The sequence below is a fragment of the Pseudopipra pipra genome, chromosome 12, assembly GCF_036250125.1.
Source record: "Pseudopipra pipra isolate bDixPip1 chromosome 12, bDixPip1.hap1, whole genome shotgun sequence".
Taxonomy (NCBI): domain Eukaryota; kingdom Metazoa; phylum Chordata; class Aves; order Passeriformes; family Pipridae; genus Pseudopipra; species Pseudopipra pipra.
In genome coordinates this window covers 20254729-20280361 of record NC_087560.1, presented here as the reverse complement: position 1 = coordinate 20280361, position 25633 = coordinate 20254729, and the positions used below count along the sequence as shown (strand labels likewise).

The 25633-nt window shown below is 56.6% G+C and overlaps 1 protein-coding gene across 2 annotated transcripts in view; it reads right to left on the bottom strand.

The window, feature by feature from the left end:
- The window catches only part of CORO2B (coronin 2B), a 39365-nt gene extending 23011 nt beyond the window's left edge, over positions 1 to 16354 (bottom strand). Inside the window, exons 1-3 of one of the 2 annotated variants that reach the window (XM_064669304.1) lie at positions 16127 to 16354; positions 9269 to 9357; positions 4386 to 4453 (exon numbers count right to left, since the gene is read on the bottom strand). In XM_064669304.1, the coding sequence (XP_064525374.1) occupies positions 4386 to 4436 (51 nt within the window). In that variant the 5' untranslated portion in view covers positions 4437 to 4453; positions 9269 to 9357; positions 16127 to 16354. The remainder of the gene's footprint in view (positions 1 to 4385; positions 4454 to 9268; positions 9358 to 16126) is intronic. The other variant, XM_064669306.1, reaches the window with a different exon arrangement.
- Positions 16355 to 25633: the final 9279 nt, after the last annotated feature.

Genomic DNA, 25633 nt, shown 5'->3' with positions numbered 1-25633 from the left:
GGTGCTTCCTTCAAGGGGACCTTTGGATGTGGAGCCCAAACCTCCTCCTGCTGGGAGAGGTGGCCATGACCCACCGTGGTGACAATGACACGGCCAAGGGCACATAAAAACCTTGAGCACCCCCAAAACCTCAAGAGAAACGTTGCATTTCCCGCCTTCCCCTGGGATTTAAACCCTGAGCAGCAACTGAGCAGCACTTCCAGCTCCTGGGATGTTTTTCCCAGATTTCTTCGCCTTTTTCTCCTCACTTACGAATTGTTTGACCTGAATTTTGTTGGGTCAGAACCTCTTGTTTTCACTGCAAGTTATTTCCCCTCCCTGAACATCCTTTATACTGTTCTGGAAGAGAGGGATGGATAAAAGAAACCGATGGGGGGAATTCAGGGATTCTTTGAGCCCCCACCCACCACTAGAAGGAAATTTGGGAAGATGGAAGATTCTGGAAGACAAAAAAAGTCCTGCTAAATTCAGTCCTGGGTGCTGCACTTCCATGGAGCCACAGACACCCCTGGAGCCCACGTTTGGATGAAAATCCCAGCTCCCATCCCTGTTCTGCCTGCCCCATCCAGCACTTCTGGAAGCACATCCTGAGCATTTGCACTCCCACAACATCCAATTTTTATGAATCTCACTTTTTGAGTCATTCCCTGCATTCTGCTGACGTTAATGGGACGTTTTTGTTCCTCCATCCCCTCGCTCCCAGTGACTCAGAGGCATTAAAAAAAAAAAAAAAAAAAAGGATTATTGATTTCTCGGAGTCATTTCCATCCATCTCCAGGATCAGCCACCGTTTCCAAGGTTCCTTCAAGCTCTGCATTATTCTTGGACTCGGCTTTTTCCTCTCGTTACAAAACTCCTCCCTCGTTCTGGGTCGAGCAGAACTCGCAGGAAAAATGAGAATATTACAAAGGCCTTGAAGGGAGGCAGGAAAATCAATCACATCCCCAGCCAGGACCTTCCCCATCGGCACCAACCTCATGGAACGAGGAGCAACCGAGGAATTTTCTGGGGTTTTAAGGCTCATTGCAATGTTTGACTTGTTTAAGTGCTTGAGGGGGAGAATGTGCCCCAAAATCCCGGGTTGGAAGGTGGAAAGCTCTTTGAGCAGCAAAAAGATGGACTGGGAAGCCCTGAGCAGGAATATAGGGCAGAGCAGAGCATCCCTTCCCTGTTCCCTCCTTTCCCTGCTGCTCCAGCATCCCTGGGGAGGGGCAGAGGGAGCCTGGGGAGGGGAGGGCAGGGCCAGGCAGCGCTGCCATCCCTCTGCAAACAAAGGAACAAAGCAGCTCTTTGAGGTTTCATAATCGGGGAGAGGAGATCTGTGCCCAGGCCAGGGCACATCCATCCTTCCTGGAGCAAAGATCTGGCATGGAAGGAGAAAGGTGGGGCACCAGGGATCATTCCTGGGCTGTTCCTCACGGCCCTGCAGGGGGGAAAAGCCCCCGTGTGCCAGGCAAGGAGCACCCCCAGCCCCTCTGCAGAATTCCTGCAGAATTCCTTCCATATCTGACTCTGTCTCTGCTCCACTGGGAAAGCAGAGGTGGGAGAGGATGGCCAGCAGCGATGGAGGGTGGTTATCCAGGGATTTCCCACATGGAAAAGGGCTGGATGAAGGCGGTGACACCGAGGAGCAGCCACAGCTCGGACCAGGGAAAGGCTCTTTTCCCCATCTCTCCCAGGAGCTGCAAGATTCCATCACGCCCCACAGGAGGAAGAAGTGGAGGTGTCAGCAGGGGAGGATGAGGAGCAGAACATCCCTGAGGCTGCTCCTGCTGCTGGCAGGGGGGGAATAAAGTCTTCAAGAGGGGGGTCAGGCCTGGTTTTGCAGCTGGAGGAGAAATTTCATTAAAAATACAATCAAAACCCTTCTGATCCTGCAGGCTTTTCTCCAGGATGAGGGACTGGAACCCACCCCCAGCCCCACAGTGATCTGAGCCCAGCACACACACAGATCCCCCAGGGAGAGCTCTGCCCTCGTCCCTTGGGAACAGCACTTCCATTTGCCTGGAAAAAAACCAGAAAAGCAGCCCGGCAGCAAACACTCAGCCCCTCTTTGGAGGCTTTTGGAGCTGTTGGCAGCTCCAGCTTTGCTGACCAGCAGCAGCAGGGCTCGGCTCTTGTCTCAATGTGTTCCGTTTTTAAAAGCATCTTTTCAAGCCTCGGGAGCCTTGGCAACAGCAGGAGGGGGGGAGAGCCCGTGCAGGGAGCTCTGGGCACAGAGGAACGGGCAGTGCCCCAGCCCAGCAGGCTGTAATCCCCCCAAAATCTGGACAGCCTCTATATATAGCCCCGATTAATCTGCCTCGATCGCCAGAGCTTTCAGAGAAATTAATTTCTGCTTTCACCTGCATTTCGAGGGGTGAAAACCGCCCCCCCCTCCCCAGCCCTTTCTTCTCGGCACTGTGTCCCCCCCCAGCAGCGTGGCAAAGGGGGTGGCACCTCCAGCAGCTCTTTAGGGGTCGCCACGACGGCACATCCCAACATCCCGGCACATCCCAACATCCCGTGGCCCGGGAGAGGTTTTTAATGGGAACCCGGAGCTCCTGCACCGTGACTGTCTGACTCCCTGCTCTGCCCGTGGTTATGGTTGACTAGCAAAAAAAAAAAAAAAAAAAAAAAAAAGAAAAAAAAAAAAGAAAAAAAAAAGAAAGAAAGGTATTTGCATGAAAAAAATGCGTTGGGAAAAGGAAATCCAACACTCATTATTTTGCCTCGAAAATCTGGGCCTTTCAGGAGGCGCTCCAGGAGACAGAGCCTTTCCAAAATCACATTATTCCCTTTTTTTTTCTTGCCTCCCTCCTGGCACGGACCGAGGTTCTGACAAACATTCCCCATCTGGGGCTTTGCAGAGAAACTCAAGGCACGGTTTTGTACGAAGAGAACCAAAAAGGACCGAAAGCCACCCCCTTCCTGCCCCTGTGCCCCCCGGACGGGGCTGTTTTCCCTCTCTCCGGAGCCCCTGCGCATCCCTGGCAGCCGCTGGGCAGAAGTTATTTTCCATCAGAAAGGTCAGGAGTGCTCCAGTTTGACATTTCAAGTATCAATTGGTCATTAAAGGCAACGAAGTGTTTAACAACGGGGCGAAAACAAGCGCTGTTTTTCCGGAGATGGATTCGCTGGGAGGGAGCAGGGGGTGCCCGAGCCCTGTGCCCTTGCCCGGGGACACCCTCAGCTCCCTCATGCAGAGAGCAGGGGAGAAAACGTTAAAATAGCTCATCGGGGCTTATTTTAGAGGAAAAACTCGCCGCTGTGCCCCAACCCTGAACACGCTCCACATTCCAGGGCAGGGCCACCATGCCAAGGTCCCTGCGAGGTGGGCACAGCCCTGCCCCGATCCCCTGCCCCCGGGGGGCATCAGCTTTGGGGCTTTAGGAGCCTCACGGATTAAACCCCTTCCCAAAGGACGTGGTAAATATTGGCCATGGATTTTTTTGGGCGAGCCCGGGTCCCACAAGAGCCAGAGGCTGAGCCTGGGCTGGGCTGAGCCTGGGCTGGGACGAGGAGGGCTGTGCCCGGAGCCTAAACCCGCGCTGGCAAAGAGCAAAAGGCTGTCCCCGCAATCAGGGAGCCCCTGCAAAGCCACATCCCAGCCACAAAGCCAAGATTTATTTTGGAAAAGCAGGAGCTGGAGCTGGCAGAGCCTGAGGCAGGACAGAGCAGCATCACCTCCAAACGGCATCACCCAAAAACGGCATCACCCCAAAACGGCATCACCCCTAAACAGCGCCACCCAAAACAGCATCACCCCAAACTGCATCACCCCAAAACAGCCTCAGCCCGGACACGTCCTGCCCAGGCTGCCCTGGACACACTGGCTGTGCTGGGCGATGCCCGGGGAGCAAAGCAGGGATGTGGGATTCCTGCCGCTGGAATCCAGCCCCTAAAGCCAAGCTCGGAACGAACCAGCTATATTTTGATAAGAGAGAGCCAGCGCTGCCAAAAATTAGTCATCAAATGCTTATTGTTCCATGCACGTTAGATTAGAGCCAAACAAACGCCGATTTTAATCTCCCCGGCCCCTCTAATGCTCTGATGCTTCTCAATTCAACCTTGAAAACGCCTTTTGTTCCCATTAATGGCTTTCACGCTAACGAGGCGCTCCCGAAGATCGAACCTTTGGGCCCATCAGGTCCTTCATTCCCATGCCAAGGGAGCGGCACACGCGGGGCTCCCCTAAACCGGGTTTAAAGCCCGACCCAGCCCTGCCGCGGGGCCGGGGCTTCATCCTACGGACCGAGCCTGAGCGGTGGGAATTAAAAGTGGTTCCTCTCGGTGCCAAGGGACTCTGAGAGCAGGGCTGGCCCCTGCTCTCAGAGTCCCTTGGCACCGAGAGGAACCACTCTGGCTCGCCCTGCTGTCTGTCCCAGCCTTATTAAGACACTCACCAGGCTGCCGTGTTTGCTCCCCAGCACGTTTGACTTGTGCAGGTCCCTCATTTGACTCGACAAGAGCTCTGTGCAGAGAGGGGGGAAAGCAAAAACATTCAATTCACCGCTTCCCCCCCCCCCTTTCCCCCGGCAGGCCGAGAGAAAACACACAAACACCCTCCTGAGGTGGGGGGGGGAAAGAAAGGAGCTGAATCCCACCGGGATTTTCCCCGGGGGAATTCATCCTGCGGGAGCCGAGCAGGAGGCTGAGTCCCCACCCCGAGAACAAAGTAATCCACACAAATAACACCTCTAAATTACCAGGGTGGGATATCGGGAAGGAATTTTGGGCTGGGAGGGCCTGGCACAGGTTGCCCACCAGAGAAGATGTGGCTGCTCCTGCATCCCTGGAAGTGTCCAAGGCCAGGTTGGATGAACTTGGAGCCACCTGGGACAAGTGGAAGGTGTCCTTGACCGTGGCAGGGGGTTGGAATTGGATAATATTTAAGGTCCCTTTCACCCAAACCACTCTGGAATTCCAGGAGGTCGTTTCTGCTCCCGAGAGCATCAATGATGGAATTATTTACCTCCAAGGCCCATTACCTGACTCTCGCACAATTAACTGCTCGTTAACCTGCCCGGCACCCCCCGGGAGCAGCCCGGGGTGTAAAACAACATCTCTCCTTCTGGGAGCAGCCCGGGGTGTAAAACAACCTCCCTCCCTCTCTCAGGTTTGCCGTGAGTCAGCTCCTCTGAGCGCTGCCATGGAGAAAACTCCTCAGCTGGAGCGTTTGCAGAGGTTTCTATTCTGGAATTTGTGCTTCTCCGCAAGAAGCCTCGGCTTGACCTTTGAGGAACGGTGGTTTGTGTGAAATCCGGCACGGGCTGATGGACAGGGACTGTTCAGGTGTTCCCGGGAGCAGGCAGGGATGGCAGGCAGAGCCCTGGGCTGGCAACGTGCTGCTGCACCTCAGGGACGGGGATCAGAGCCCCAAAATTGTGTCCTGATGGCCTGAGAAGGTCCCAGGGACTGGGGGAACAAGGATTTTCGTAGTTGCACAAGGTCAGTTCAGGGTTAGACACTGACCACTAAAGATATGATTATTTATGAGCCAAAACTTGCCCAGCCCACTGCGGATGACTTGGACAATGAGGGATAAAGCTCCCCATTAGGGCTCCCTGCAGTCATTGTGGTTTGGATGGCTCTGAGTTATGGCTCCGAGATAACATCAGTGGTGTTGGGACCTCCTCCAGCTCCCAGGGCTCCTCCAGCTCCCAGGGCTCCTCCAGCTCCCAGGGCTCCTCCAGCTCCCAGACCTCCTCCAGCTCTCAGACCTCCTCCAGCTCCCAAAGCTCCTCCAGCTCCCAAAGCTCCTCCAGCTCCCAGACCTCCTCCAGCTCCCAGACCTCCTCCAGCTCCCAGACCTCCTCCAGCTCTCAGACTTCACCCATTTCCCAGACTCCCTCCAGCTACCAAAGCTCCTCAAGCTCCCAGACCTCCTCCATTTCCCAGAGCTCCTCCAGCTCCCAGACCTGCTCCAGCTCCCAGACCTCCTCCATTTCCCAGAGCTCCTCCATTTCCCAGAGCTCCTCCATCTCCCAGAGCTCCTCCAGCTCCCAGACCTCCTCCATTTCCCAGACCTGCTCCAGCTCCCAGAGCTCCTCCATTTCCCAGACCTGCTCCAGCTCCCAGAGCTCCTCCATTTCCCAGAGCTCCTCCAGCTCCCAGAGCTCCTCCATCTCCCACCACCACCAGAGCACAGAGGCTCCGAGGATGGGGATGGAGCCAGATCTGCTTCTCCCCGGAACAAAGAGTGTCCTCCTTGGGAAGAAGGTCCTTTTCCTGGTCCTGGCCCAGGTTTGACCTCCAAACCCTCAGAGCTGCTGAGCAGTTGCATCATTTTGGCTTTATTGGCCCTGGGGCACCGTGCCCTTGACTGTCCCTGCCGGATGATCCTGTGGCAGGGTGAGGTGCCAGCAGCCCCCTGTTCCCTTGGGGAGGGGAGAGGTGGCTCAGCCATGCAGGGAGAGGGTTTTCCTGCTCCCATCTCACCCCACTCCAGCTCCCTTTTCCCACGGCCGTGGTGCCGGGGCGCCTGTCCCGGGGCTCGTGTGTGTTCCCACCCTGATGTCACACCACAGACCCCATTCCCACCATCCCCACATGTCCCCACAGCCCTCAGAGCAGGGAAGGGCCACTCTGGAGACCCAAATCCCACGGGAAGCAGCAAAACTCCTCGTTTCCTCCTTATGGATGCATCTGGCTGATGGCACAAACAGCTGGAGCAGCAGAGGGAAGCTGAGGGAGCGGCTCCAGCTCTGCACCCACCACAGGAAACACCTTCAGGCTCCAATAAACACCGGAATAAAGGCACTGAGAGGGGCCTCAAGGAAAGAGGCCGTTCCTACAAAACACTGTCACATTCCCAGCCCCTCCATCCAGGCACAGCTGGGCTTCCCAGCAGTGATCCCACAGCACAGGGAGCCCCAAGGTGGGATTTTGAGGTGGGATTATTGGCAGGCACCTTCACTTTGGGGAAGCCACTTGTCCTCAGTGCACAGACAAGGAGAAGATGCAGAGGCAGTTTGGGAAGAGCAGTTGGCTTTCCAAATATTCCGGATTAATCCCATTAGCACGGTCAGAACAAAGGACAAAAGACAGATGAATGTTTCCGAAGCGATTTCTGCCAGCTGAGTTTGTTCCAGCCTGGGAGAAAGTGACTGGGATTTCCCTGGAGTTCAACTTTTCAAGGATTTCTTCTTCCTAGAGACTCCTGACAGCCTGGGAAGGGCCTCTCCTCTTCCCAAGCCAGTGGGAAAAAGGCACCAAGCAAGGCCAGATGTCTCCTCCCCATCCCTCCTCGACCACGGGGCTGCTTCCCAGGCACTTCCCATGTCCCACAGACACCATGGATGGCCTGGAATGGCACAAAAACCAGTCCTGGCACTCACAGAGCCCCATTTTGGACCATTTTTCCCTCCAGGAAACCTTCTGGGAGAGGCAAATCAAACCTCTCCTGGGTCTGTGTGCTGAGAAGAAACTCAAATCTCATTCTCATCAATAAACCCTGTAAACAAGCACAGTTTTCCTCCCACTCTCTTTCCCAGCTCCTTCCCAGCCTGGGAAGCCAGAGGAAACATCCTGGTGGAGCACAAAGCGTTTCTGGCCCCTGGAGCTGCCCTGGGTCACTGGCCACAGGATTTCACCCTCCTCCAGCTTCTTGGAATAACGTTTCCTTGAGGGAAAAAAAAAACCCTACATGCTTTTTCTCAACTTGAAGGGGGTTTTAGGGAAGTCTGAGAGGGGGAAAAGTCTCTTTTCCCTTCTTGAAACAAATGTGTGACCGAGCCAGAGGCTCATCCATGAGAGTTATTTCATATCCCATCACACGTCGTTGGCTCCAACGGGTTTTTCCAGCCAGGATCCAGCAGTTTGAAGCAGAATAAATGGGACTGTTTGTATTCCAAGAGAACACCTCCAGTGGGAGAATGCCATCAATCCAAGCCCTCTGGAAGTCACCTGCTCTTTAGTTGGGAAGAGGGGAAAAGCCTCAGGTGGGGTAAGAAAGGGCTGGAGAAAGGGAGGAATAAATTCCTTGGGGAGATGCTGGGTGGGTGAGGGTAAAAAAATTGGGAGAAAAAGCCTGCTGGGAGCACTCCCATTGCTCCTTTTGGGGTAGCCTGAAAAAACCCCCTTCCAAGCCCCAGCTTTGCGTGGGACATGATCCACAGAACCTTATTTATCCTGGCAAACAGGATAGCAAGCAGGGAATAGTCCTTGAGGGAACAGCTCTCCCTCACTCGCTGTTTTCCACCCAAAACACTCAAAATGTTCCTGGGAATGAGCACCCTGGGGTGCTCCAGAGAGCATGGGAGGGCATCCCACAGGAGGCTCCTTTCCCATCCCAGCCTGTCGTTCCCGGACAGCTTCACAAACCCACCGGGGGGTTTTGGAAGCTCATCCCAGCTGGGGGGTAAAAGTTTTCCAAGAGAGATGAAGCGAAGAGAAAGAACAAAAAGAAACAAACAGCAGAAGAAGCAAAACAAACATTATCCAGTAAATATTCCAGGCTCCAGGACCCCGTTTCCTGGCCAGAATGAGGAAGTGCCAGAGCCGGGGTGGGTGGAGGTCACGGGGCGGGCGGGTCGGGATGAGGGAGGCACTGACCCCCCTGTGCCAGCCCACCCCGTGCCCTCCAGGGAGCTGGAGCCAGGACAAGCCCTGCCTTGTGCTCCAGCTCCTGGGATAAGGGAAACATCCACAGAAACCAAATGGAGCCTTGTTATTCCGGCACAAAGAGCTCCGGGAGCCGGCGGAGGAGCGGCCGCGATGTCCCCCCCCGGCCCCGGGATGTGCCTCAAATCCGGCCTTTTCCCTGTTTTTCCTTGTGTTTTAGCTCTGAAATTGGGGTTTTTCGCACTTTATATGAGAGCAGCACGGGCAGCTCTCTTTGCCAGAGGTTGGAGTGATCCCAGCCAGAGCTGTGATTCCTTGGGAAGGGCCAGAGCCAGCATCCCACAGGCTGAGCCCGTGCGGGATGCTCAGCCATGGTCAACCTTCCTGCAGAGGATTCCTGCAGAGGATTCCTGCTTTTTCCTCATTTGCTCAAAGGAGTCAGCATTTCCACAAGGACTGAGTATTCCATGGATCTGATGAACAGAGTTTTTTTGGGGATACAAGGTCAAATTTTGGGAGGAGCAGAGCTGTGGCAGCTGCTGCACCGCTCCCGATAACAAGTGCTCTCCTGGCCGTGCTGCCAGAGGAATCCGGGATTTTTGGGAGGGGGATTTTTGGGAGAGGGGCTGTGGATGGCAGACCCCCACCCTGGGCACGGCACCCCATCCCTGGGCCATTCCCATCCCTCTCCAGCCCCCTGGGATCCCTCGGGGTGGGGTCTCACCTGCCCTGCTCTGCTCCGCGGGCTGGGCGGGTGCTCCGGACACCCCGGGATGGACGTGGAGCTCAGGGAATCGTGGGCACTCCTGGAGCCTGGAAGAAAGGGAGACCCCCTGGTTACTGCAGCACCTCTGCCACCTGCCCCAAGCCCCAACAGGGACAAACCCTGATCCTCGGGGTCACCAGCATGGTGTGCAGCCACCAGTGCCAGGGATAATGATCCCGGTGGGATTAGGATTAGCTCCTGCCCCCCTCTGTCATTCCCAGCCTCCAGAGGCTCTGGGAGCTGGCAGCAGGAACAGGGGTGACCCCAGCACAGCCATGGGATCCCAAGCAGCACAGCCACATTCCTGGTGCTGCTGGCATGGAGGGGGCAGGATTATGGCCCCATCCCTCTGGAGCTTCCCTGGGCACACGGCACAGAGGTCCTTGTTCTCCGGGAATTTAGAGCAGCCATTGTCCTGTGGGACAGCAGGGATGCTCCAGGGAGAAGGGCTGGGCTGGCCATGGCTGCACAGGGACCCTCATCCAGGAATCACAAATGGATCAGGCTTTGCCAACAGCTCCAGCACCCAACATCCTGGGAATCCCAGAATCCCAGAATGGTTTGGGTTGGAAGGGACCTTAAAGCCCATCCATGCCCATGGGCAGGGGCACTTTCCACTGTCCCAGGTTGCTCCAAGCCCTGTCCAGCCTGGCCTTGGACACTTCCAGGGCCATCACCCTTTACATCATTCCCATTCCCAAAACAGCAGGAACTCTGTGACAATGATCCACGTTTCTGGCACCTCCCTGTCCCAAACACACCCACGGGCACGTCCCCATCACGGCCCCACAGCTCCCCTGGCTGCACCCCAGGGATTTTGGGCTGGAGCACAGCTACTCCCAACCCTCCCGTGCAGGAGGTGGGAGAGGATTTTTCCATAAGGCCCAACAGCTTGTTGGAGGGATTTGCACAGCAGGTGGAAGAAACCACCACTCTGGGAGGGGAAAATCCAGGTCTGAATCCCGTTGGGATGACGGGGGATGAGGTTGGCACCCAGCCAGGGAGGGCAGTGCCTTGCACACAGACCTGAGCTTCCTGGGCTGTACTCTCCTTGAGCATGGAACAGGTTGAAAATTCCCTGGTTTTGGTGCAGGGAGGTGGTTGTCATCCTTCCCTGCTCCAGGATTCCATGTTTCCCATCTCATGGGATCCCTGCTGTGCTGCACACCACAGCAGGACCCCGGGTTGAGCTCAGATCCGGGGGGTTTATCCCTATTTCTCTGCTCTCTGCAGCTCCAACCACACCTTGGCAGCTCTGGCACAGCCTCTCCCGGGGCAGTTTTGCTCCCAGAGCTTTTCCCAGCGACGCTGGAGCTCCGCAGCCCGACCCTGGCTCTGCCAACAGCTCTGCCAGGAACAAAGGAGAGCGGGATTTCTGGGAGCTGAGCTTGGCACCGCTCCCCTCCCAGCCGGGGGACGCTGGGATTCCCAGATTTTGGGGGGGACAGAGCAGCTGGCTCCATCCTGCCACGTTTGGGTAATTACCACTGACTCAGAGATAGGAATCCAGGATTGGGAGCCGGGAATGAATTGGACTATTCATCATCGGATAAAATTGCCATGAAAAGGAGCAGGGGGGGCGGGGGTGACCCCTCCTTGCAGGGGATGAATTACAGGCCCTGCTGGCCACAGCCAGGCCCCATTAACACACCCCATTAATGCTGCTTTGAATCCCAATTAAAACTCATTAAAGAGCCCCGGGCCAGACAAGTTGCCTTTGAGGAGGAATATTCCTTGAAAACAGGGAGCTGCCATTTTTAGACTCAAAGCAGCCCCTTATCCTCGTCCCAACCCCCAGCAATCCCCCCAAAGCTGGGGAGCAGCAGCCACCACCCTGCTGGAGACAAGGGGGCTTGTTCTCCATGAACAACCCACCACTGACTGCCTTGTTCCATCCTCATCCAGCTGGGAGGCAACACGACCTCCTGGGCTCTTCCCAGCTGTGGCACCAGCACAGCTCCAGGACTTGCAGCCAGCACAGGGGCTGCAAAGCAGCTCCTCCAGAGCAGCCCCCAGCCCTGCTCACACCCCCCAGCCCACCTCGGGGGCACAGCCACTGCATTTTACACCATCACTTCATTTTACACCATCACTTGATTTTACACATTCACTTCATTTTACACAATCGCTTCCATTTTGCACAGTCACTTGTATTTTACACAACCACTTCCATTTTACACAATTACTTCCATTTTGCCCAATCACTTCATTTTACACAATCACTTGATCTTACACAATCATTTCATTTTACACAATCGTTTGATTTTGCACAATCACTTGCTTTTACACAATCACTTCCATTTTGCACCATCACTTCATTTTACACAATCACTTCCATTTTGCACCATCACGTCTGTTTTACACCATTATTTCTCTATGATCAATCTCTGCCTGGGCAGCCCAAACGAGTGGGGCTTTTCCAACTGCCACGTCACTGAGTCCCAACTAAAAATATATGGATTTCACGGCCTAACGAGGCAGAAAACTTCTCCCTCTCCCACTGGGAAGAGCACCTGCCCATTGTCACACAAGGCCACTGTCCCAGGTTGCTCCAAGCCCCATCCAACCTGGCCTTGGACACTTCCAGGGATCCAGGGGCAGCCACAGCTTCTCTGGGAAACCTGGGCCAGGGCCTCCCCACCCTCCCAGCCAGGAATTCCTTCCCACTATCCCATCTAGCCCTGCTCCCTGGCAGTGGGAAGCCATTCCCTGTGTCCTGTCCCTCCATCCCTTGTCCCCAGTCCCTCTCCAGCTCTCCTGGAGCCCCTTTAGGCCCTGTAGGTGTTTGGAGTTGGCTCTCAAATATCAGAGCACACACAGTGCTCCATGAAATTCACTTTTTAGAAGACTGGACCCATTATTTCCCTGGAAATCCGGCCAATCCATGTTGTCCAATCCAATTTCTGCAAAGCCCTTTTCCCTGATAACACAGCCCAGTGCCTTCAATCAATAACTGATCGATTGAACCACTATCAGCTTTTCCATGGATCAGCATTTCCCTCAGACAGTCTGAATCTGCCCTTCCCGAGGTGCCAGAGGACACTGTGACTTCCCACCAGGAATGTGGGACAGGAACCTCCCAGCTGAGGGTAATTTCATTTATTTACTGTGATCACGACAGGCAATCATTGCAATTCCCTCTCTGGATCCTGGGTTTGGCTTCATGTCCTTGCTGCACTCCCAGGATGAGCCATTCCTTGGGCTCCATGGCCAATGCCAGTGAAAACATGGCAAAGCCAGAGGAGACCTTGGGCTCACCCAGGGACCTCCCAGATGGCATCTCCTTTAAATGGCTTCTTTTGAGAAAATCTCCAGCTATTTAAAAACTCTCTTCCCAAAATTAACCCCCCCCCAGGCCCCTATTAATTTGTCTCGTGGTTAATTATATTTAGGGCTTTGGAAGCAGCCTCTGGCAATGGGTGGGAGCTGGGAGCACCTGCCTGGCCAAAACACCCCCTGATCCAAGGTTAGATTCCTCCAGCCCTTCCCTGACCACAGGATTCCCACTTGGGCCTCCCCAGTCTTTGCTGCCAGATGAATGCCTTCCCTCCCCCTGCTGCTGTTCTCCATCCCAGGACTCACATCCCTGTTCCTGCTCAGCCTGGCTCCCTGCTCCTCCTGCTCCCTGGAGCACAGCAGAGTTTTCTGGGATGAGGAATTCCCCAGTGACCCCCAGCCATGGAGGAACTCCTGGAACCGGGCTGGGTTTCTGTTTCCAAGGCACAGAGACCAAACCTGAGCCCAGACTCTTGCAGGAGCAGGGATGAAGTTGTCCCTGATTCCAACGGCACCTTCCCAGCTGAAGGCCTTGCTGGACAAAGCCCTGCCAGGCAGAGCTGGAGTGGCCATGCCATGGTACCCGTGCCACGCCAGGGGGGCAGAATTTGGGCAGCTCCCCGAGCGTGGGCTCTCCCTGCGTTTCAGCTGCTCCACCTCCAGCCTATTTATAATCTCCCCAAACTCTCCCGGGTTCCAAACTCCCCCAAAAACTGGGACCTGGGATGTGCTGCGGCTGCTTGTGCTCCTTCCCGTGGGAGGGAAGGGGGTGGCTTGGGACAGGGATGGAACCAGCTCGTTCCACAGGCTGACAGCAGATATTCCAGCCCCCTCCCTGCCTTTCCACGTCCCCCCACATCCCGGGAAAAGCTTGTTTTGCCCCCCATGCCTCGGGAAAGCTCTGCCTGGCTTTAGGCCCCTGCACCTGATTGTCAAATGGATTTTCCTCTAAGGATGACTTAGGAATATTCACAAAGTTTGGAAAAGCCTGCCCAGGGCTCCTGTTTCCAGCACTGCCTGGGAAGCAGCTGCAATGTGGGAGTTGCTGCAGGAACATTCCCAATGGTCCCTGACAGCACTGGGAGCTCTGGGCTTTACTGGTTTTAGTCAGACTGGGCAGGATGGAGAGTCCCTGGGAACACCCAGGCAATTTCCAGTCCCCAAACCCCACCATTCCCCCCAGTTTTGGATCACCAGACCCTTCCCTGAATCCCCACCTTGCACTGACTCCTGACAGCCCAAAACCCCCAGGAAAAGCATCTCCTCTCCCTCACGTGCTTGTGCCACTTTGGTTTTCCCTCTCCACGCCAACCTGGGCCACGGGGAAGGACCAGTGAGTGAAGGACATGTTCCCCACCTCTGTGCTGGGGTTTGTGCCCCAGTTTGGCTGGAAAGATCCTGGCACTGATCCTGGCAAGTCAAGAATCTACTCCAGGGTTTTCTTTTTCAACCCACACTGCAGGAGATAAAATCCATAGGGTGTATTAGAGCTTTACATTGATTTAATGAAAGCAAATCAGGTGCAGATGACACAGAACTTCCTATTTTTGCACCTCCATTCCTCGAAAATTCCCAGCAGGGCCCTTCCCCATCCTCCTGCTTGGGCTTCCCTGACAGCCCTGCAGCCTTTTCCCAACATAGCCCTGAATAAATCTCTTCACACCCAGAACAAACCTGTTAATGAGCTCTACAAATTCACCAGCCTGGCTTCAAACTGTGACCCTGCACCGGGGACTTTGTGGCTCTTTCATCCCAGTTGTAGTTGGTTTTTAACCCAGTTTGAGCTCTGCCCATCAGCCCCTCTCTCAGCACCCAGAATTGCTGGAAACACACTTTTCCTGGAGCAGGGATGTTGGGATGGCACAGCACAGGACAAGGCACATGGGAATACCCAACCACAAAGGGCACCTCTGGTGAGGGCCCAGAAAGAGCTGAGGGGGCAAAACACGAGTTATTTGCCAAGGGAAAAGATGGGAAAGAGGGATTTCTCCCCATTTTCACTGGGGAGCCACCAGCGTGGCTCTGGAGCTGCCACAGGGTGTTTGGACATTCCCGACATTCCCTGCTGTGTGTCCCCTCCTGCCAGGAGAGCAGCGATTTTGGGGGGCAAGGCAGCAGGCAGAGCACAGCTCCCACTGCCCCCCTGGAACATGGAACACTTCAGGGCTTGGAGAAGGACCAGGGCAGCTTCAGCTCTGTTTGCTCCCACTCTGGGAGCACCAAACCAGTTAATCCAGTGCCCTGCCCGATGCCCCCCAGTGCCAGTCCCTGCCGTGGCCCCACAAGCCCTGTCACCACCCAGAGCAGCACTGGGGCTCCCAGCACCCACAGGGAGCACCAGTCCCACTCCCAGGATGGGGATCAGAGCCCACCCAGACCCTTCCAGCCACGGCCAGGACCCCCCCTTTGCCTGGGGGGCTGCCCGAGGCTGGGGGGCTGCAGTGTCCCCCTGAGTGTCTGAGCCCCCAGACCATCATTGGCAGGGACACAGAGCAGGGATGTGGGTGTGGGAACTGCAGGTCCAGCTCTGCTCCCGCAGTCCCACGGCTCCCACAGGAGGGAGGGGGCTCCCCTTTCCTCCAGACTCTGCCGTGTCACCCCCAATCCAGCAGGATTTTGGGTGCTCTGGGCCGCCCCCATCCAGCGTCCTCCTGGCACAGCCCGGACCTGCTGCTGGATGGGGAGTGGGAGGGGATGAACTCAGGGATGGGGGAGTGGGAGGGGATGAACTCGGCTCCCCTGGGGATGGGGACGAACGGGCACCGATCCTCAGCGGGCACAGCCTTCCCTGCGCCGCCGGAACCCGGGAGAGCCGCGGGGCTGAGCCCGCAGGGCGAGTTTGGGGGGCTCCGCACCCTCCACGCCCTCTGCTCTGCTCGGGGTGAGCCCGCTCAGCCGACACCGACCCTCTTCCACCTCGAACCCCCCCGTCTCGCTCCTTAATCCCCCCCAGCCCCATTCCCGAGGTTTCCCCCCCCTCCCAGCCAAGCCGGCAGCCACCTGTAGAGGTCTGGGCAGCATCTGCCGAGCGGAAAGCGGCTTAGAGCGGGGTCCCCCGGGGGATGCTCGGCCCGGGGGGGCGGTGCTCGACCTCCGGGGGGATGCTCGACCCTCGGGGGATGCCCGGGACAGGGGGGGATGCTCGGTTTGGGGGGATGTCCGGCTCGCGGGGGATGCTCGTCCCGGGGGTTGCTCAGTCGGGGGGCAATGCTCAGTTTGGGGGGGATGCTCAGCCCGGGGGGAATGCTCAGTTTGGGGGGGATGCTCGGTCTGGGGGGGATGCTCAGCCCCCGGGGGGGTGCTCGGCCCGGCCGCCCTCTCCAAGGGTTAAAACTGCAGCAGAGCTGCGGGGCTGGAGCGGCCGCTGGAGCGGGAGGGGCGAGGGGACAATAAAATCCATTAAAGCAGAGAAATAAAAAGCAGGACGCTCGGGCCGGGGAGGGGGGGAAGGGGAAGGGGTCGGGCGGGCCCCGCTCGCTCCGCAGCCCCCGGTCGGCACCTTGCGGGGCGCGGGGGGGGTGGGCAGGTCCCGGTCCTTACCTTGGTGACAGTCATGCGGGTGGCGCGGAGGGGCGAGCGCTCCGCGGGCGCGGGGGAAGGGGGGGCGCGGGATGCGCGGAGCGGGGAAAAATAACAACCAGGGGAGGAGAGGGATGAGGAGGAGGATGAGGAGGAGGGCGAGCAGGAGGAGGAGGAGGCCGGGCCGGGCTGTTCCCCGCACGGAGCGCGGAGCGCAGCGCAGTCCGCGCCCGGCCGGTGTCGGCGCGGCGGGGCGGTGATGTCACCGGAGCCGCCTCCCGCGGGGGGGGGACGGCCCACGGAGGGGGGGTCCGGGGGGGGGGAAACGGCCGCTTTAACCCTTTGCCGGCCCCCAATCCCCCGGCCCGGCCCGGGGATGCGCGCAGGGCAGAGCGGCCCGGGCGCGGCGCATCCCGGAGCGCGGCGGCCACCGGGAGAGCGGGCGGAGCGCCCCGGGAGGGGAGAGCGCCCCGGGAGGGGACAGCGCTCCCGGCTCCCGAGCCAGGGGAGAAATGCGGGGTTCTGGGCGCCGGGCTGCGGCACAGCTCTGCAGGGGCAGCGGGACACGGCACGAGGGCTTTTTGGGAGCCGGGGATGCGCCGCAGGGCCCGCGCCTCGCTGGCCGCTCCCCCCGGCCGGGCGTGCCCGTGGGGCAGGAAATCATGGAATGGCTCGGGGGGGAAGGGACATTAAAGCTCATCTCGTTCCCGCTCCCTGCCGTGGGGACAGGGACACCTTCTGCTACCCCAGATAGCTCCAACCTGGCCTGGGACACCTCCAGGGATGGGGAATATATGTTCCATATATATTTATATATTCCACATATGTTTATCTATGCCATGTATATTTACTATGCCATGTATATTTATCTATTCCATGTTTATTTGTATATTCCATGTATCTTTATCTATTCCATGTATCTTTATCTACTCCATGTATATTTGTATATTCCACGTATATTTATCTATTCCATGTATATTTATCTATTCCATGTGTATTTGTATATTCCACGTGTATTCCAGGGTCCTGCAGCATCCAGAACCATCCACCCACGTGCTCGTTTCCCTTCAGGTATAAAATGATTTCTTTTTCCCCTCCTGTTATAGATGGTGACAAGTGACAACCCCAGAGCCTCGTGCTGTGTCCCAGAGCTGTGTCTGCTGTGTCCCAGAGCTGTCAGCTCCATTTTCCAGGCCAGTGCAGGGTGGCCCAGACTGGAGGTGGCACTCAGGGTTACTCAGGGCTCCGATGTCCCCCCGTGTGCTCAGGTACCTCCACAGACCAGGCCCAAACAGCTGCCACAAAGTCACTGCTGAGAGAAAAAAAAATCTGTATATTTTTGTCTCACTTCCTCTTCCACCTCTGAGAAAAATCACCCTCCTGATGGCCCCGACTCAAAATAAATTCAGGAACGTAATTTAATAAATTGAGGAGTGCAGGGCACCGGGAGGCACCGAAGCATCCCTGGCCTGTATCACTTTGCACATCCACCAGCTACAGACCAGGAATTTTCTCACATATGTAAAGATCCTCATCGTGGGAGAAGAGAGAATAAATACTTAGAAAAAAAAATAGCACTTTAGCTCCTTGTCTCCTGGTTACCTGGCAATGAAAGCAGCAGGATACAGCCCAGGCCCAGAATTATCCAGCCATTAGATTGGATGTTGCACCAACTGATTTTATTGTTGCTGAATTAAAAAGGCTCGAGGTCAATACCAAATGCATTTCCAATTCCCCTTAAAGAAAAGCCCTGCCAATAAACAAAGGATTTCCTTTTTTATAAGGAGATTATTCAGCCAAGAATCTGATGATGAAAGATTAGTTTTATTCCAGTGCTGAGCCTCCCTGTAAAACCACAGTGGGTCTGACAACGAGCGAACGCCGAGAGCTGTAAAAAAACCCTTTGCTCCCTGATATTCCCCTAAAAATCAACTATTTTTAAAGCTAAACCATGTGAGCTGGGCTGGAGACTGACTGTGAGAAAGGTTAATGCAATTAATGGAGGGCTAATGACATCAGCCAGCCAGAGAAGCCACCTCTAAATCCCGAACCACCCAGCAATGACCTTTTCCCAACAAAACCCCATTTCCCGGGAGCTGGTGGCGGGAGCAGAAGGACCAGTGTGGGCAGAGATGATGCTTAAAATGAAACAGAGCTCGGGAGGTGACTGAGACAGGGGACACTGAGGCCCAGCTGAGCCAGAGGAGCAGAATCCGGGTTGTTCCAAAGCCTTGGAGGAGCCGCCGTGTCCCGGCTGCCGGCGCTCGTGGGGTGGAAGCGGCAGCGCCTGGATCCCACTGAGCCTCCTGCACTGTCTGGAGCTGCTGGAATTAATTAGCACCAATTAACTGGTGGAAACAACTCGCTTGGAGCTGTGAACTGGGACAGCTGGAGGAGGTAGGGAGGGAAGGGAGAGGCTGGGAGGCTCCCGGGGTCTGATCCTGAGGATGGAGGGGTCCGGATTTTCCGTGTTGTGGTAAATCCCAGCACCCCCCAAACCCCAAATGCTGCTGAGGGGAGACCAGAAATGTTGGGAAAGGGGCTGGGATCCCCTCTGGGGAGCAGGGAAAGCGGTGGGAGCCAGTGCAGCCCCTCAGCTGAGCCCTTGCCAGGCAGAGGTGGGATCCTAGGGGAATCTGGTGGGATTTTGGAATGGTGGGGAAGCTGCAGCAGTGGCTCTGCCAAACATGGGGCAATTCCCTGCCCTGAGGGAATTCCTGTGCCATGGCCAGGATAACAGCTCACCTTGTTCCCCCAGTACAGCACAGCAACTCCAAATCACCCAGTTTGGGGCAGACTGGAGAGCAGTTGATTATAATTTGGATCCAAATTAAGGCAGTGACAGATCTTGGGGGTTTGGTGACTGGGGTTTGGCTCTGAAGGTTTGTTGGGACCCCCAGACTGGACTTGCCCTCCAGGGGGGCTTGGATGGGGCTTTACTGGGGTTGTGCTCCCGTGATCCTCCTGCAGCTCCCAGGAAAGGGAGATGCTCCTGGAAAAGGGAGATGTGCAGCACCTGCAAAGGGTGAAAGGAGTAAAAATCTGCTGGCACAGTGCAGGATCCATGTCCTGTGTCCTGGCCTCTTCCAGCTGGAGCTGCCTCTCCATCAGCACCAGAGATCCCTGCAAACCCATCAGCACCAGAGATCCTGCACCCCCATCAACACCAGATATTCCTGCTTCTCCATAAACACCTGCTTCTCCCTCAGCATCAGCTATTCCTGCACCTCTGTCAGCTCCATCAGCAGCATTCCTGCAGCCTGTATCCGTGGAGAGGATGGAGTGGTCCCCAAGCTCTCTGGAATACGTCTCCCAAGGCCCAGGAGGATGCCTATGGGATGGCTGCTGGGAATCCTCCAGAGGGACTGGATCCGTGCGGCCCCATTTCCTGCACGGAGCTGTGGAGCAGGGCCCTGGCTGGAGGGAGCCAGGGTTTCCCACTGGAAGAAGTGTCCCGGGTGACGGTGAGAGCGGATCCCGGTGGGATCGCGCCTCGTGGAGCGGAGCATCCATGGTGGGCGTGGGGCTCGGCGGGCGCCAGGAGCGCGCTGGGGGTGGCTTGGGCTCCCTCTCCTGGCTCTGCCGGGATAAAACTGCGCGGAAATCCTTGGGAATGGGAAGCTCGCAAGCCCGCGAGCTCCCGCCGGCTGCAGGGAATGGCGCGGGGACAGGAGGGAGGACAGTGGGGACCCGGGGGACACACGTGGCAGCGCGGATCCCTTGGGATGAGCCCAACTCCTGCGGAACACGGGCGGGAGGATGCGCGGGAATCTGAGCCGGGTTTAAGAACCAAAACCCTTCCAAACCCGGGCTGGGGGGGGTGTCCCCTGTGCCCCCTCACCTCCCACCTCACAGCACCCAGAGCCCACGCGTTGGACAAGGGCTGTGTTTCCCACATCCCTCATCCCAGCCCTCTGTTGTCCGTGTCCCATTTCCTGGCGCTGCCGAGCGGGAGGAAGGAGCTGCTGCCTGGGTGGACCCGAGGAATTAAAGCAAGTCATCGGGAATGCTGGATCCTGCCGGGCTGGCAGGGGTGTGGGAAGAGCAGAGCTCGTGGGGTCCGTGTCCAGGAGATTTGGGACACGGGGAGCTGCAGACACACGGCTCCAGCACAAGGAATGCTCCTGGGAGAGAGATTGCCCAACCCATCCCGAATCCAAGCTGGAGAGACTTCATATGGCCCAACCCATCCCAAATCTGAGCTGCAGAGGCTTCATCACCCCCTTACTCACCACTTGGCTCCCTGAGCTCCGAGCTGGTTACACCAGTTTAACCCTTCACTTGATGCAACTCTTGGGAAGACACATTTTACTGCCCCTGGCTGGGCTCCTGAAGAACAATATTGTGGAGAGCAACAACGAGGCCCTGCTGAGGCCCAGAGAACCCTGGGCTGGGATGGTTCATCAACAGTGCTGGCCAAGGCACTTGCTCCAAGGCCATGATGGTTTGCTCTGGGGATGCAGCTCAGGCCCCAAATCTCCTGCTCCAGGGGTCTGTCTGGACAGCTGGGAGGTGGGAATGCTCCGTGCCTGGGGCTGGCTGGGCTGTGTCAGCACCACAGGGCTGCAGGGACTGGCCATGGCCACAGTGCCACCAGCTGAGGTGGTCCCAGTGCTGCCAGGGGGGTGGTCCCACTGTTGCCTTCAGGTGTGGTGACCCCAGTGATGCCATTGGATGTGGTTATGCCAATGTGGTTATCCATTGGACATGGTGGTCCCAGTGATTCCATTGGATTTGGTGGTCCCAGTGCTGCCAGCGTGGACAGGGTGGTCCTACTGATGCCATTGGACTTGGTGGCCCCAGTGCTGCCACTGGATGTAGTGGTCCCAGTGCTGCCAGTGTGGACAGGGTGGCCCCAGTGCTGCCATGCCAGGTGGTGCTCCCGAGGCTGCCCCCAGAGGCAGGAGGAACAGCTCCTTGTGTCCTCCAGGCCCTGCTCTCCCTCAGTGCCACTCTTCCCTCTGAAATTAAGGATCTGTGCTCCTCCCTCAGCAGAACTTGATTCCCAAGGACAGATCCCCTGAGCTGCTCCCTGGGCCCATCCAGGCTGGTCCCCCCTTGGACACTCCTGTCCCTGCCCTGCTGCACTGGGGTGGCCAGAGCCGAGCATGGGGTTTGCTCTGGCCAAAATTCCAGAGCCATAAATCCAGTGTGGATCCTCCTCCCGGCCTGGGCACGGCAGAGAGTCCTGGATTATCCCAGAGTAACTCCAGCTGCCAGTTATACAGAGGTTCATGTTTGGATTTCATGGGAGATAATTTATAGGGAAGTCCAGGGACAGACTTTCATCCCCTTGGATGAAGGTTCATCTGGAACAACAATACGTGGTAGGACCTGGCTCTGGACCTCACTGACAACCCAAACCCTGCGACTGGAGAGCAAGATGTTTCCACTTCAGAACAGTGTCAGCAAGAAACATCTCCCTCTCCCTCTCCCTGCCTCTCCTGCTCGTCCCTCTGCCATCATCTGGTTCCCATTAGCCCTGGCCCAGGTCCCGTTCTGCTCAGGGAAATACGAGGGGACTTGGAGCCACTTCTACTCACTCCAAGTATGAATTGAATGCGGTGCACAAACGAAAATGCAACGAGATCCAGCGTGTGAAGGGAACCGGAGCCACGGCGGCTCCTGCCGGTGGAAAATCACTTCCAAGGGCACGGGAGATGGAGGGTGGGAGCTGAGATTCTCACCTCCTAGCGGTGCCCAAGCCCCAGGTGACCAGCAGGACTGGCAGCAATGACCCCTGCTGAGGGGGCAGTGTGGGTTTGGGGGACAAGCCCAGCTTGGTTAGGCTGGCTCAGTGCCAGCCTGGGGCTCCTCCACACTCACTGGGACCCAAATTCCTCTCCTGGCATCCATCATCTCCTCCCTCCAGCAGGAAGCTGCTGTTTTCTCCAGCAAGGAGCAGGGAGAGCCTTCCTCCCTCACCTCCCCACAGAGGGTGCCAGCAGCTCCACGAGCCAGCCGGGAGCAGAGCCCTCCTCCCACGAGTGGCAAAAGCTATTCCCAAGAAAAACCAAGCAAGAGGGAGCCTCTCAACACCAGCCACTCCAATCCAGCCCCTTCTTGTGGCTTGTTGTTTACACAGCTCCTGTTTGGAGCCAGCCCTTGCCGGAGCTGCTAATTTGATAGGATGGGATGGATGGGAATTGCTTGGGAAAGGAGGAGGGAGAGGGAACAGCCACCACGTCACAGGCTGGAGCAAGGCAAGGGAGTCTGCATGAAGAGATGGTTAGATTTTGGAGCTGGTGTGTTTTGGGGAGATAAAGAGATAAATATTGTGGTTTTAAGTGTTCCAGGCCAGGTTGGGCGAGGCTTGGGGCAACCTGGGCTAGTGGGAGGTGCCCCTGCCCATGGAGGGGGGGTGGGATAAGAGGAGCTTTAAGATCCCTTCCAGCCCAAAGCGTTCCTTGATTTCTATGATCTGTGTATAAACACAAATATTTGTATTGTGTCTATTCCAGCTTCCTCATTTTCTGCCCATTCAGATTTTTTCGGTGGGAAAGCAGAGGGAGGAGCATCAGATGGTGTGGGAAGAGAAGCCTGGGGTGGCTCTGCTGGGAGAAGAGGAACCTGTGGGATCCCAGGGCAGCTCTGACCCTAAATGAGTTTTAAATGAGTGATAAATGGGAGAATCCAAGGTGATTATAGCAATCCTTTGGAATGCAGCTGGACTGAGGTGAGCAGCCTCCATGTGTGGGTGGCTCTGCCCCGTCCCCGTCCCCCAAAGCCAGTGTGTCCCCCCTCATCCTCCATCCCCAGGGTGAGTGGGGCTCCCACCACGGGCTGAGTGTTATGGTAACCCCCTGCATCCTCCTGCAAAATTCCTCTCTGCTTCCAGTGCCAATGGATAAAGCACAAGGGACCAGAGGGACAAACTGGGACAAATTATTGGGTTAAAACCACGTGCTGAGGTCCAGGTTTATGGGGGATGTTCCCAACCTGGCAGCATTTGGGTACTGTGGACCCTACAAGCTGTGGATGCCTCTCAGGAGGTTCCCAGAGCCTTAAATACTGTCCCCTTTGGAGAGATGGTCACAGGGAAGAGCAGCAGAAGGGATGGGGTGGTGCAGTGTGGAGTCTCCTGGCAGGGATCCCAGTTGAGCCCCTGGATCATTTTCCATCCCTACCCAGCCTGGGGCTTCCTGGCTGAGCCACCACTGCCCAGACAGGTGTGGATATGGCTTTCTGTTGAAATGGAGCCCAGATTTAAGGCTGCACCACGTCCCATCTGCTGGGGAAAGCACACACTGAATATGGAAAGCTGGAGGATCCTGTGGCAGGTCGGAAAGTGGCCGGACTGGGGCATGGAAACAGGGCTCTGTTGGAAGCAGAGCATCCTGGCAGGAGTCCTGGGTGCTGGGAAGCCAGCCCAGGGAATTTAAGAAGGGTTTTCCATGGCTGGATCTGTTGTCAGATGGATGTGTTTGGCAGTTGCCTCCCACATGCATTTTAAAGGCAAACCTGACACTTTTGGCCCATTTGCTCTTTTTCCCCTCCCAGCACAAGCAGCCCCCAAACCTCCCCCCCTGGGCTCAGGGGCACCCCTGGGGTGGGCAGAGTGACCAGGGCCCCTCAGTCTCTCCTGCTGACCCTCAGGATCCACCCCAGCAATTTGGGGGCTGATCCCAGAGCTCACTGCAGCATTTTCTGGGGGCTGATCCCATGATCCACCCATAATTTTGGGAGGCTGATCCCAGAGCTCATCCCAGTATTTTGGGGGCTGATCCCAAGCTCCACCCCAGCATTTTCTGGCATCACACAGAGACCTGCAGGACTGGGGGGCTGCCCAGGGGCCCCAGGGTGGGCTCACTGTCCCCCCCAGGGTGTCCCCACACTGTCCCCAGCCCCACCAGCCCCAAGGAACATGGAAGCCCCATTCCAAGCCCTCCAGGCTGTGCAGTGCTCTGGGTTTGTTGGCCAGACAACACTTCACACCCCCAAAATAACCATTTCTGAGCACAGCTGCCAACAGCCCTGTTGGTTTTCCAAACACGGGCTGTTCCTGTCCAGGAGGGACAGATTTGGGTCCTCCTTCTGCAGCTCCACGGCCCAGCCAGGGAATGAGGGACAGGGACCCTTCCAGGACAACACCTGGAGAAGGTCCACGAGCTCCCACCTCTCCTGGCAGTTTTTTGAGAGGCTCTTTGACCCTCCCACGGGGCCAGAAGCTCTCCCAGCCCACCCACCCACCCACACTGCACATGTTTTGTGCAGGTCTGGGTTGATTTTCTGGCAAACATCAGCCAGGTCCTGTTGGAAACGTGGGTTTGGAGCTGGGGATGGACCTGCTTCCAGGGGGTGGCTCAGGCTGGGAGCACAGCAGGCTTGGGAGGCCAAACACTGCTGGAAAAATGCCTCTTGCTGCCACTTTGCTCTGCTTTTGTCCCTGATTCTCCTTCCCTGCCCATTTCCATCACCTCCCACCACGGGGACAAAGCCCATGGGAGAGCCCAGACAGGGAGGTTTTGTTGGAATGTCACGAGTTGTGGTGTCCACCTGGGGCTGATCCAGGTTTCGTCTGGAGCCCCAAATCCTGCCCTGTCCCAGGGATGCCCCAGGCAGGGCCCTTCCATCCCTCTGTCCCTGCCCCAGGGGGGCTCAGGGACCATCCCTGGGGGGCTCAGGGACCATCCCTGGGGCTCCATTTTTGGGGTGGGGTCAGCTGTGAGTGTAAAGGTAAATGAGCTCGTTAGGCTCCAGCTGCTAATTAGAATCAGGCTCCAACTGCTGATTAGAATCCTTTGCTTAGAAGAGTTGGTGCTGTAAGGAGTTGGGGTAGCTTACAGCTATCCTGGAGTTGGAATCTGTCCTGGAGAGACCCCCCAAAGTTGTTCTGCCCATTTTTCCACATCAGAGAAGTTTCATCCCGGCTGGATCTGTGTCTCTGTGGGAAGGAGGTTCTGCTGGAGGACTCTCCCCGTGCCTGGAGAACCCCTGGGAGGTTTTTCCCTCAAACAAAGGGTGAGTCCTGCTCTCCTGGGCATTTTCTGGGAGGGGGGGCCCAAGGGCTGTGACAGGGAGTGAATTCCATGGAAAAAGATCACTCAATTCCTGGTGTGTAAATGAGCTTTGGCTTTGAAGAGTCAGGTCCCTTCCAGCCCTTAAAAGGGGGTGATAAAACAGGGATAAAACAGTGGATGGTGTTGGGACAAGGAGGAATGGTTGGGAAATGGAAGGTGTGAGATTTAGATGAAAACTTGGGAAAAAAAATCCTTCCCTGTGGGGGTGGGGAGGCCCTGGCACAGGTCACCCAGAGGGGTTGTGGATTCCCCATCCCTGGAAGTGTCCAAGGCCAAGTTGGATGAACTTGGAGCAACCTGGGCTGGTGGAAGGTGTCCCTGGGTTGGCACAGGGGGAATTCCCAGGATTTCCTTTCCAGTAAGTCCCCCAGGGAGGAGCAGGCAGGGGGGGCAGAACATTCATTTTTTTATGTATTACATATTTTCCTGTGGGGGGAAAAAAACAAACCCTTGGGTAAAGCAGCAGCAACGTTGGTTTTATCTGTCTGAGGATGTGCACACATGGAGA